Below are 13,279 nucleotides of genomic sequence, written 5' to 3' on the forward strand. Positions count from 1 at the left end.
GAAGTCTTATGTCTTAGCATATTAATTTTGTACCCTGTATCTTTGTTATACTGTTAAATGGTTTGTAATAGATTTTCTGTTTGTACTCTTGGATTTTACAGAAAAGCAAGCATACTATCTGTAAATAATGATAAACTGTCTTCTGATTTCCAGTTTTGATTTTTGTTTTACTCTTTCTCTAGTATCATAGTATGGTTATCTTCTGAACAATGATAAATGAAAGTAGTCATTGTGGTAGTAGTATTGACATTAGTGGTCAAACTTCTAGCCTTTCACGAGCTAGCAGTAATAAAAGAATTCTTCCTTTTCTCTCCCTGTCTTATGTGCATGTATATAAATTAGGAAAGGAGATACCCAGCAGTTCTGGTCGGTTAAGCAGTTGTGTAATGAGTAGTGAAACACAGATTCAAGTAATGGGTTCTAGTGTTCCACAGCCCAATTGGTGAGTACAGTTCATAGTACCATTTAATGAGCCAGGAGGGCTAAGCATGAATAAGAAATGAGGAAGTGGAAATGCTGATCACCTCATTTAATCAGGCTGCACTGCTTACATATATTAAAATACTGCAGTGTGCCCTATAAAAATATATAGGTAATGCATGTTAATAAAAAAAGACATGAAAAATAGAAGAATGAATTAAATGTTGGAGAACTGATATGTAGCAATGAGTGCACCACTCAGTAAAGTTCTTAGGGATCAAAATGCTTGAAAGGAATAACTTTGATGGTATATGAAATACATCTTAATGAAATGATCTGAAAAAAATGGAGTGAATGTAGTATTTTATAAAGTTTTGTAATACCCATGGAGATTATTGTATGCTACTTTGCTTTGTTCTGTTGGTATGTTTAATTATCTTGTAACATTGGGCTGGTGCAGTAGCCTAATGGCAAAATCCTTGCCTTGCATGTGTTGGGATCCTGTATGGGCACCTGTGTGTGCCCAGCTGCTCTACTTCCCATCCTGCTCCCTATTTGTGAACTGGGAAAGCAACAAGGGAAGGCTCAGAGCCTTGGGACCTTGCATCCACATTGGACACCTGAAAGAAGCTCCTGACTCCTGGCTCCTGGCTTCAACTCTGGCTGTTGTGACTGCTTGGGGATTGAACCCGTGGATGGGGGATTTTTCTTGTCCCTCTATCTCTCCTTCTCTCTATAAATCTGACTTTCCAATAAAAATTAAATGAATATTTAAAAAAATAAATGAATCATTAAAAATTAAATAATATAGTAACCTGTATTCCTACAATAGAAACTATGTATAGTATACTAATGCTCTTATGTGTTATTCAATTCTGTTTGCTAATGTTTAAAATTTGGAACTTGTATCAGTATTTAGTAGGGAAATGAAAATGCAGTTTCCCTTTTGTATACCTTTGTTATTAGGTGATTGTATCAATATTATGCCTCACCTTTTTTCAAAGATTTATTTGTTGATTTAAAGGTCAGCCACAGGGAGACATGGAGAAACAGAGAAAGAGAGATCATCCATCTGCTGGTTCACTGCTCAGGTGTCCATAGTGGCCAGTGCTGAGCCGGGCTAAAACCAAGAGCAGGAAAATCATCTAGTCTCCTACATGGGTGCAGGGGCCCAAACACTTGGGCCATCTTCCACTGCTCTCCTAGGCCTTTAACAGTGAACTTGGTAGGAAGTGGAGCAATGGAATTTGACCTGGTGCCTCAATGGGATGCTGGCATCACAAGTGGTGGCTCTAGTGCTATACCACAATAGCCTCTAAAACTCACTTTTAAAGTAAAAATTTGGTAATGTTTCTTTTCATTATATCAGTTGCAATAGTTTAAATATTGTCATGTGATTCCTTAAAATTTTGCTGCAATTGTCCCTCTTAAATCATTGGCCCTGTTTTTGTTTGTGTATTCATTTGTTGGTAAGGGAATCAGGAATGTACCTCTAACTTCCTTTTCTATCATGACATTGCACTGAAGTTTTCTTTGTCCCTTCCCTTGGTGAGGGTGGATGTTAAATATTATTGGCTGGGCATTTTCAGTTACTACTGATATAGGATGAGATAATCTGTTATTGTTTAGTTACTGTCTTAAAAAGTAGTGACTCTTCTTTATGCAGTGTTTTATGATGTCTGGCAGTCTTACTGCCCATTCTGAGGTTTAAATATTAAGGGTTATTCCATCATTTATTGTGGAGGTGGTGAGACTGTAAACCATACTGGACATTTACATTGCTCTATAGACCATTATTATCGTTTTATACACTTGTCTGCTGGACTCCAGTTTTACTGGCGGCCACATGGCAGTGAGAGTTGGGTTTTAATAGGTGTTAATTTGGGTCATGGAGTATGATAGGTATGTAATTTTAAGAAATGAGATATTTAGAATTTTATGATGTGCCAAGGATGTGAAAGACATATTCCTTGGGTATAAAAATATATATTTCAGTTCCAGAGATTTTACATATATATATATATATATATACATGTAACTATATATATAGTTAATTAGGCTTTGTAAGTATGTATATTAATTATATTAAAGAAGGGATTGTTTAGGGGGGGATCTAGAATGCATAAACTAGAGTGAGTCTGTTAATTGTAAGGTACATTAAGAAAATCCCCTTTCTGGCTTGGATGGCAAATTAAGAGACCTAGAATGCTTCAGCAAGCTTTTTGTTTCATTCCCATGTATACCTGAATGTGATGGAGAGAGTAAAAATTATGATGCTGTACTAACAAGTGCAAAGAATCGTTCATGTCAATTTAAATTTAATTTATGATATGAGAAAAATGCATGATTACTAAGATTACGTGAGTTTGTTGAGGATTTATTGACAAAATGTCCTTTTCTTTTTTCACAGATTTATCTAAAAACAGACTGGTTGAAGTTCCAATGGAATTGTGCCATTTTGTATCACTGGAAATTCTTAATCTTTATCACAATTGTATCCGAGTCATTCCTGAGGCCATTGTCAATCTGCAGATGCTGACTTACTTAAACTTGAGGTAGGCAATCTGTAAAAATTGTGTTCAAGTTCAATGAAGAAATATGAAATAAATTTGCTTTCATTTTTGTCCTTTTTCTTTCTTGGCAATTCCTTCAGCATTATTTGAAACAGGCAGCCACAAAGATTAATGAAGAGGTACTTTTCATAATGAGTTTGTGGTGCCTTTCATGTGTTTTTTGTGCTAGGCTTTCTGAGTGTCACGTGGTGATTCCTCGTCGCAGCTGTGGTAAGCACTGGGAAGTGAACAAGGAGATGGAAGACCAATCTGTCTGTCACTCTGTCTCACTGTCTTTTCTGACTTTCTAATCACATGGAAAAGAATCAACTGACTTGAAAAGCATTATGGAGTTGAGACAGATTGGGAGTAAGAGAAAGTAAGTGGCAAGTCTTTTAAGTGTTCTTGTCTACATTGAGCCCGATCATGCGAAGCCTCCTGTAGAAAGCTAAGGAGGAACCTTGAGCAACTCTAGCTGTGCATAAAATTTGCCATGATTACAGTCTGAGAAATTAGTTCAGTGTTTCTGAGGATGGCTTAGTGCTGTGCTGTGATTGCTTGAATGTGTCTATAACTCTTGGGTTAACATAGCAACACCCCTGGGAAGCCCTGGAGTTGGGAAAAATAATTTATTTTAAGGTCTTGTGTTAGATTTTGTGGCTGGGTGTTGCTCTAGTCACATTGTGACTCCTTTCTCCAAAATCCTTGTATCATACCCGGGATTTTAGAAAAGAGAATGGAACTGTTTTATCAAGTACCTCTCTCCTATGGAGATAAGGCCATAAAGTTCAATCCTCACATATATTCTTCACTTACTGTCAGTAGTATCTTCTGTGTGCAGAGGGTCGCACTTGATTGTGCATTATTTTTGCTGCTGATGAAACATAACTTGACTTTAAAGTCAAAAGTCACAGGGAATTTAAAGCAAACAAATTGAGCCTTGTGAAGCAGTGGATTAAATTGCAGCTTGTAAAGCTTGCATTTCAATATGGGAGCCCCAGATTGAGTTCTGTCTATTCCACTTCTGAGGCAGCTTCCTGCTAATGTACTTGGAAGGCAGTAGGTACTTGGGCCCCGTTATCCACGTAGGACACCTGGACAGAGTTCCTGGCTCTTGACTTTAAGCCAGAGCTGCCTACGGTGAGCCATTTGGGAAATAAAACTGCAGATGAAAGAGCTCTCTCCTCCCCACACCCCATCACCTCTCCTTCTGTGTTTTTATTCCCTTCCTCCTTTTCTCTGTTGCTTTGCTTTTCAAGTAAGTAAATAAATATATATTTTTAAATAAAGCTCAAAAAAATTCATTTTTGGTACAGCAACACTTTATGACACATAACAATATCAGAGAAAAAAAATTATTTTTTTGGCTGGTTATTTAGAAGTAGGAGATTTTTCCTGCCTTTTTTTTTTTTGTGGCTAAAAACTTGGTTCTCATTGCATATCTGTAGGAATGCATATGTCTTTCATCAGGATTGGAAAAAAAATCCTAGGTATGTTTGTAGGCGGCTGAATGTCTTTTCCATCAATGAGGTGTATGTTACTGCTAGATGGTCTGGAGGCTTCTATTTCTAATCCTCACTTCAGATTTAAATTCATCTGACTTTCTTTTTTATTTACTATTTCTGCCCCTGTGGAATGGCAGCTACGTTGAAATTGTCAAGGAGAGCCAACCATGGTGGTGTTTGCAGATTGTGGTTCAATGTCTCCCCGGGATAGCTCCCTTCTACTCCCAACCCACAAAGGAGAACTAAAAAGCCCAAAGCCTGCAGAGCTTGGTGGTTTGTCTCCTCACTTTTGTCCTGCTGTGGCATTTTCATCCCGAGTATACCTGCTGCAAGAAGTAAATTGATCTAACTTTGAAATGCCTTATTAAGTGTGGCTGAGCAACTTTTGCATATGTTGCATATGCAACATATTGCATATATGCAATATGCATATATTGTTCTTACAAGATACTATATACTATAACTTTTTTAAAAGCACTATATAATACAATGAAATTTTATACTTCTAAAACATTAGTAAAATTGGCTTTGGTGTGATGATTTTTGTGTTGTACCTAGTTGAGAGTAGATTCTTGGTATTTGTAAGGAAAGAAGGAAGAGTATGTACAGTAAAAGATTATTAGGAATCCTTTAAGGCAGGGACTCTTATGAGGAGAAAGGAAAGCACCCAACTGTTGGATTTTGCTTTCCCCATAATTTAATTTCATGTTCCCTTCCTCTTTTCTTCCATTTGTATTGGTCATATTTGTATTGCTTTTTTTTTAAATTTAAATATCCCACTTTTAGTTCTACATTGGTTGAGACCTGTTCTTTACTGACTCATGCATCTTTTGAAAGAATTGGAGAAAATTAAGAAATTAAGTATGTCTCATATCTCAGATGTCCTGGTTGGGTTATAGGAATATTGTGCGGATATATAGGCTTTTTAAAAGCCAGATACTATATGTACAAATGTGATTTTTTTTTCATGCCTCCTGTAAAATTTGCTGCGTGAATGTAAATATATAAGCATAAAATTGAAATGAAGGCAGGCTAGGGAGATTGTCAGTTACAAGTCCTTTAATTCCAATTTGATCTCTGGATTTAGTTGAAGCATGTCTTCTAGAAATTGCACCTTTGAAATTGGTTTCTCAATTTTGCAGTGATTTGAGGTAGAGAGCAATATAGCCCTGGCCCAAAAAAAGTCACTTGTCACATATGACAAAGCAGTTGACTGCCTGTAATGTATAGTAGTATCTAGAAAATACCAATTAGCATCTAATTAAATTGCTAAACCTTCTAAACTGTTGTGCAACATAATCCATATGGAAGTGTTATGTTGATGAATTTCTCTTGTTTACAAACTGCCACCGCCTCCTGCTCAGCCATCCAGTAGGAGAGCTTAAAATATTGTGCCTGTGCGTGATCATTCATGACTAAATGTCTCCACAACAGTTAAAGATGGTCATTCTGTCCATTTTAGCCCTAAACAACCATTAAGTCCAAAGAATAGACTGAGTGTGTTCTTGGATATGTTAAGAGGGTATAATGGAATTTGGGCTTTTGACTTTTACAAGCTTGAAGAGGTTAATGGGATCTCAGGATGCAGTAGAACTACTGAGTTGCTTCAAACTATGGGATGACATGCTAAAGAAGTGGACTTTCAAGATAGAAATGTGATATCCAAGCATGACATTATAATTAATTTAAAAGTATATTGGGGCAGTTGGTATGCATCTCAGAAAACTAAAGAAAAAAGTTGTTTTTGAGATTACCTTTTAAGTGAAATTATATAAAATGTGGCATTTCAGTTGAAAAAGTGTTAACAAACAGGAAAGTTCATCTGATTTTATGAATAATTACTACAAAATCTTTTTGAAGAAAGAGACAGACAGACAAGGAAAAGATGATCTTTCAAGTACTGATGTGCTCATTTCACTCCCCAAATGCCTGCAACCACTAGGGCTGTGCCAGGACAAAGCCAGGAGCCAGGAACTCCAGGTAGGTTTCCCACATAGATGATAGGAGCACAAATACTGCATTAGCAGGAAGATGGATCAGAAGTGGAGATAGACTCAACCTAAGCACTCTGATTTGGGACACAGGTAACTTAACGTGTTGCACCAAGTCCACTGTTATTCCTCCTTATTTCTGTTAACTAAGGAAACTTATTAGAAAAAAACAGTGTCAATGAAACTGATTTTTAAAATATTCACAGATTTTTCTGTTTTTCACTGGGTACTCAATTTTTTTCAGTTACTAAAGTATATATAAAAATTGTTGATTGCATTTTGGTGCAAGGGTGTGCCATACAAAGCTACTTTGAATTTGTGAGAAACAGTCCAAATTTATTACGCTTTATGGAATATGTTATGTATTGCAGCAAAGTAGAGGTCTGCACATCTTGGAGGATAATGGTGGTGATGATGATAATAGTGCTGGTGGTGGTGATGATATTGATTGTGCTGATGGTAGTGATGGTGATGATGATAAAAGAAATCGTGTTGATGGTAATGATGGTGATACCGATGATGATGGTAGTAGTGACAATGGTAACGATGAATGTAATAGTAGTGATGATGCTGACGAGGGTGTGGATGAGTGGTGGTGGTGATAGTGATTTAGTGCTTTTTACAAAGCCTGTGTTTGAAGGATCTCTGAGCTTTCTATCTTTGTTTCTTGGTGTTCACAACACAACCTGAGTCTCTTCCTGTTACCAGGTTATCTTAATTCCAGAAATGTGGCCAAGAACAATAAAAATGAGCAGGCAAGAATTGTTCCTATAGCGGAACAAAGACTTTGAACTTGAACTACTTAGGAAAGCCTTCTCCAAGTTTAAAATCTATTTTGGGTTGTTGGAGAGATTATTGTTGAGAAGACTCATGAAGAAAGGTACCTTAGGAAAACATGGTAACCCAGAGTACCAAAATTCTTGGCAACACAATAGAAATGTGTTGTTAGTGTACCTTGGCTTACAAGTCTCATCTCACAGACATTGCCAAAAAATGAAAGTTCCTTACAACACTGGTTCACATGGCTTCTAAAATTCTGGGAGAGTGGTTTTACTTTCCATCCAGGCCTGGCTTACCCATCAGAAAGCCCTGCCTTTCCCAGCTTGCTGTGTGTCCTGAGGAATTGTCTGTACAGAAGTGGGCGGTCCCTTGGGGTGAAAAATCATGGTGCCATAAAAGGAGTCTGTTTTGGCTGCTTTTTCTGCAACCCGGCATCCTTGTTGGCTGCTAAACAATGTTCAGAAAAGAGTCTACTTCCTGATGGCAGTGTAACTCGTATTCCCGCATTCCTTGGGGAGTCGTTCTGAGTACTAATCTTTAATCCTTATAATGTCACTCTCTGTTTGAAGAATCCTGCAAGAATTGCCCTGGAAAGCACAGGTTTAATGTGTTTAAATTGTAAAATAAGAAGGAATTTTTATTGTTTTCTCTGTCTTTACACTGGCATTTCTGAAGGGTGTCTCAGTTGCAAGATAGTGTTCCTTCTCTGTAGAAAATGAGAAAATTGATGATGTCTTCCGCATTGGGAAGAGGGAAGAATTTTATCCAAGTTGAAACAAACTTGTTGGAGCAGTCATTTGGATGACTGTTGGGATGTTGCTTGGGACACATTAGTATTAGGGTGCCTGCATTTGAATTCTGGCCCTGCCTTTAATTCCACCTTCCTGCTAATGTGAATGCTGGGATGTGGTAGATCATGGCTCAGGTAGCGGCTTTCTGCCGCTCACATGGGAGATAAACGGATCGAGTTCTTGTCTCCTAGCTTCAATCTCCAGGCCCCAACAGGTGTGGGCATTTGGGAAGTGAACCAGCAGATGGAAGATCTCTCTTTTTCTCCATCTGCCTTTCATTTGAAAAAAAATAGACTATAAAAAATAAATACAAAAACCTTGAAGTTTCTGTCTTGGCCTGAAGGTAACTTCATTGAAAGGGCAATGAGAATGCTGTAGCATATATGGGTGTGTTGGAACTGGTTTGTGTTGGCCATGTTTTATTGTATAGAATGACAGATTAGTTAGTAAGATATAAAAATAGAACTTGAAATTATTGCCTAAAAATCTGAAAATGCTTTCAAAGAATAATAGATATAAAAAGACTTATCAAGGCTATCTAGTACACAAGTTTACCAGCCTTGTGTGTTAAATCCTGCTGCTGCTGTTTCTTCTCCCCTCCCCAAATACTCCCCCCCTCCTCCTTCTTCTGCTTACTAAGTTATTCACTTATTTTGAAAAGACAAGAGAGAAAGAGATTTCCCATCAATTTGTTCACTTCCCAGATGGCTGCGGCAGCTAAGACTGGAGCAGGCTGAAGTCAGGGGCTGAGAATTCATTCTTTCTCTTACACACATTAACAAGAAGCTGGAGTCAGGAGCAGAGAGACTCAAACCCGTCACTCTGCTGTGGGATATCCCAAGCAGCAGTCTATGCCAAACACCCTTCCCTTGGTTGGCCTTGTCTTTGTCTGTTGCTCACTGGTCACTTACTTTTAAAGTGTAATGTATAGCCAGTGATCCCTAAAAACTTTAATGTGTTTATAAATTGTTGGGCCTATAAAAGTGTGACCATTGACATTGGCAGCTTTTGGCTTTGCAAAGCAAGACTGAGTTAGTAATTGGGTCCTTCTTATCAAATTCCATTCCTTTTAGCATAACCCATATTTGGCAAGCTTCCTAGGAAGATTTTTCCATTATGCACATTACCTGGTCACAGATGTTGATTTAATTCAGTGTTGAAATAAAAAAAAAAAGAACAGACACACACACAAAGATGTATTATGACTTTGATAGCTGTGGCGCGGTCAGATGGGTTGGTCTTGTTTTTAGGTCTGTTTCTGATGTAGAGATGTTAAGGTCTTTGTCCTGAACCTCAGCTCTCTGGAAGTGAGGCAAATGGCTACTCCTAATTCACTGTTTTGTTATTCAGCCAAAGTAATTCTGAAAGCTTAGTCTGCAAGCCCCAAATAAACTGCAAGTCACTTTTATTTACCTACTTAAATGTTTATCACCCTCCAAAAAAGAGCACCTTTGAAAAAAGAACACCTTTGAAAACACTGTCATTTCAATAATGGTAAGCTTTTAAAAATGTGCTTATTTATTTGTGTGAAAGTCATAGTTACAGAGAAAGAAAGAGATAGATAGAGAGATCTTATATCTGTTAGTTTACTCCCCTGACAACGGCCAGGGCTGACCCAGGACAAAACCAGGAGCCCAGGCCTTGATCTGGGCCTACCAAGTAAGTGGGTGCCAGGGTCCCAAGCTCTTGCATCATTATCATTGCTTTCCCGTATGTAGTAATAGGAAGATGGATCAGAAGCAAAGCACCTGGAACTCATACCAGCTTCAATGTGGAATGCCAGCACTGCAAGTGGCAATTTAACTCATGTCACACAGTGCTGGCCCCAAGCATCTTCATTGTATTGTGAATATTTTTATGAAGTCAGTGTTCCTGGTTTAAAAAAAAATTTATCTCAGTAGCCTCTGTTTTCTAAGTCAATGTCAATATTCCTTTTTTTTTTTTTTTTTTTTTGGTGAGGAGAGAGTGTTAATCCAGAGCACTCCTTCCATGTCCATGTTCTATATCATGAATTCAACCAACTATGGATAAAAAATAGTCAGGAAAATCATTGTACCAAACATATAAAGGCTTTCCTCCCTTATCATCATCCCTATGCAATATGGTAAGACAGCTACTTACATACATTTATGTTGTTTTAGAATTGATAATCTAGAGAGGATTTGAAGCATACAGGTGAATATGTATAGGTTGTATCTAAATGCTGTGACATTTTGTATTAGGCACAAGACCATCCCAGACTTGTTATTCTGTGGGAGAGCTGGAGCCAGTTCCTCTTGGATGCTGAAAGACAGTATGTTTTCTTGGCTCTCATGGCATACCACAGAGGAGAAATACAACAGGTGTATCTTCCTAGTAATAGAAAGTAGAGCTGATTCTACCTGGAGTATACATCTACAAACTGGGAGAATGGTCTTCAGTTCCAGTACATTTTTTTCTAATCATTAAAATGTTTTAAGCAAAGAGAATTTTATTTATTAGTGAGCATATACAAGCTCCCATCTCCTGGTTCACTTCTCAAAAGCCAGCAGTGGCTAGGGCTGACTTGGAAAGGAAACTAGGAACCCACAACAAAATCCAAGTCTCTAACATAGGGTAGCAGGAACCCAGTTACCCAAGCAATCATCACTACTGCCCCCTAGAGCCTGCATAAGCAGGAAGCTGGAATCAAGCACCAGGGCTCTGAGTCAATTACTCTGATATGAGATACAGTCATTCTAGCCAACGTTTTAACTACCATGCTAAACTTAACCTGTTCCCTTCCCTAGCCGTTTGGTGATGATTTTCCTGGATGCCAGTAACATTCTTCACCTTACCACTTTTCAGAATGTAGCATCAGTCTGTTAAGATTGTTTTTGTTTTAATTTTTTTCTTTATTTTTGACAATCTTTACATAGTGAATTAGGGCAAAATGGTTCAAGGGCTACAGGAAAGTGGGTAAGACTATTATTTCCATATTGTTTTTTCCTGTATCTGGGGTAAAGGGGGAGAGAAAAGGAGAAGCCCCACCCAGTCTCCCACCCATTCCAGGTCCTTGATGTTGGCAAGCTCCCAGGGTCTTGCTCAAGTGGTTTTGATAGTTAAACAGTTATGAATTACTGCCAGTCTCACCATTCCAAGCGCAATGAAGTTGCTGTTAAAGTCTTAATGCTTAAAACTTCCCAAACTGGGCCCAGCTCAGTAGCCTAGTGACTAAAGTCCTCACCTTGCATGCACCAGGATCCCATATGGGTGCCAGTTCTAATCCTGGCTGCCCCGCTTCCCATCCAGATCCCTGCTTGTGGTCTGGGAAAGCAGTTGAGGACAGCCTAAAGACTTGGGACTCTGCACCCATGTGGGAGACCTGGAAGAGTCTCGTGGCTTCGAATCAGCTCAGCTCTGGTCATTGTGGCCACCTGGGGAGTGAATTATCAGACAGAAGATCTTCTCTGTCTCTCCTCTTCTCTGTATATCTGACTTTCCAAAAATAAATAAATAAATAAAGCCTTAAAATAGAACTCCCAAAACTATATTGTTGCCCCTGCAGGTATCTGGACAGTTACTATCCTTGCTAGCATTAGATATTGAATTTGCCCCATTGATTTGCAACAATTTCATTTTAAAATGAGGCAGTATGAAGGGATAGCTCTGGAATCGAAGAAGACTTAAAAGAAAGGGGAGTAAATGGCTGAAAAGAAGCTATCGATCAATAACTGCCCTTGCAATCTAAGTATAAACACTGGGAACAATAGTAGCTGACTGCTATGGCTGCAAAAAAATAAAATGGGAGTATTTGAGCAATGGTTTATTTATACTCAAGAGGGTACTGATAGGATGTTATTGTAGGAAACTAATGCGTCGTAGCAGCCCAAATATGGGGCAAGTACACACCACAAAAATGAACAGGAAAATATGTAGCTGTTGTAGAAATTGGCTGAATTCTGAATTGCCTTGGATCTCCATTCCTTTTCTCATAGTTCTCTCTAAAGTTAATCCTTTATATCCTAAACACGTGGCTGTTGTCTATATTGTATGTAAAATTGATTGGTGTGGCTTTCCAGAACCCGTTCAAAATGCAGCTAATATGATGATCTAGTACTTCTAGTTTTGAAACATTTGTAGCTTTCAAATGATCATGATACAGAAGTTGTCATAAGCATAATTGCTTTCAAAGTTGATTTTAAGCTTGGGTTAGCAAACTTTATGCATGTACACATGCATTCTTACATATATACATATGTATTATATTTAATATATTCTGGATTAGGTATCTGTCTTATAACCTCATGTAAATGTTAGAGTTTAGTTGTATAATTGAATGTTTTGGTAATCTCCAGTTGACTGAAGCTGTATACCATGAAGTTATGGTTGACCAAAACATCACTGACATTTCAAAGCAAGGCTGTTGTTGCTGGCAGCTGTCTTAGATGGAGAATGATGGCCGGAATGAAGGGTGGGGTGGCAATGAAAGGGAAGTACTTGGGTATCAGGAAAACAGAGTGAGACATTTTGGCATGGTAGATTTTTCTTTTCATAACAGAACAAACAAGAAAAAGGAAATGGTTCTGTGTGTATATTGTTTCAGTGCTGCGTGTGTGAAGGCCAGCAACAATCAGGTGTCACATGCAAAACAGGAAGCAGTCACCTGGCTTTTTTTTTTTTAACTGAAAGGTGAACAGGGAAATTCATTCACATAAAGTAAAGTAGCTGCTGTTTTTCTGTAAGTTAAGTAGCAAGCCAAGACAATATTACCAAACAGGAACCTGCATTTTGGCTCAACGGGCTAATCCTCTGTCTGTGGGAGCCAGCATCTCTTATGGACACTGGTTCTAGTTCCAGCTGCTCCATTTCCCATCCAGCTCCTTGCTTATGGTCTAGGAAAGTGGTGGAGAAATACTCAAGACCTTTGGCCCCTGTACTTGAGTGGGACACCTAGAAGAAGCTCCTGGCTTCAAATTGGCTCATCTCCAATTATTGTGGCTAACTGGGGAGTGACCCACTGGATGGAAGATATCTCTGTCTCTCCCTCTGTCTGCAAAGAGTATTTTTTGAATACAAATAAACTCTTTAAAACATATATTAAACAAATCATAATTGCTTAGTAGTAGGCAGTTCCTTCCTTTGCTGAGACTCACTGTAGAGTATTCTGTCTTTTTTTTCTGTTCCCTGTGGCATTTTCACAACAATTTTGTGATGATTAGTTATTCCACATCATTATCGCTATTCCTGTTTGAAAACCAATTAGTAAATAGGGGTGGGAG

At 38.3% G+C, this 13,279-nt stretch overlaps 1 protein-coding gene across 3 annotated transcripts in view; it reads left to right on the plus strand.

The window, feature by feature from the left end:
- Window positions 1–13,279, plus strand: part of LRCH1 (leucine rich repeats and calponin homology domain containing 1) — a 184,930-nt gene that overhangs the window by 90,517 nt on the left and 81,134 nt on the right. For all 3 annotated transcript variants that reach the window (XM_040991405.1, XM_040991403.1, XM_040991404.1), the window contains exon 2: window positions 2,831–2,975. In XM_040991405.1, coding sequence (XP_040847339.1) covers window positions 2,831–2,975 — 145 coding nt within the window. The remainder of the gene's footprint in view (window positions 1–2,830; window positions 2,976–13,279) is intronic.

This window comes from Ochotona curzoniae, unplaced genomic scaffold, assembly GCF_017591425.1.
Source record: "Ochotona curzoniae isolate NIBS_2020 unplaced genomic scaffold, NIBS_Ocur_1.0 contig_64, whole genome shotgun sequence".
NCBI lineage: Eukaryota > Metazoa > Chordata > Mammalia > Lagomorpha > Ochotonidae > Ochotona > Ochotona curzoniae.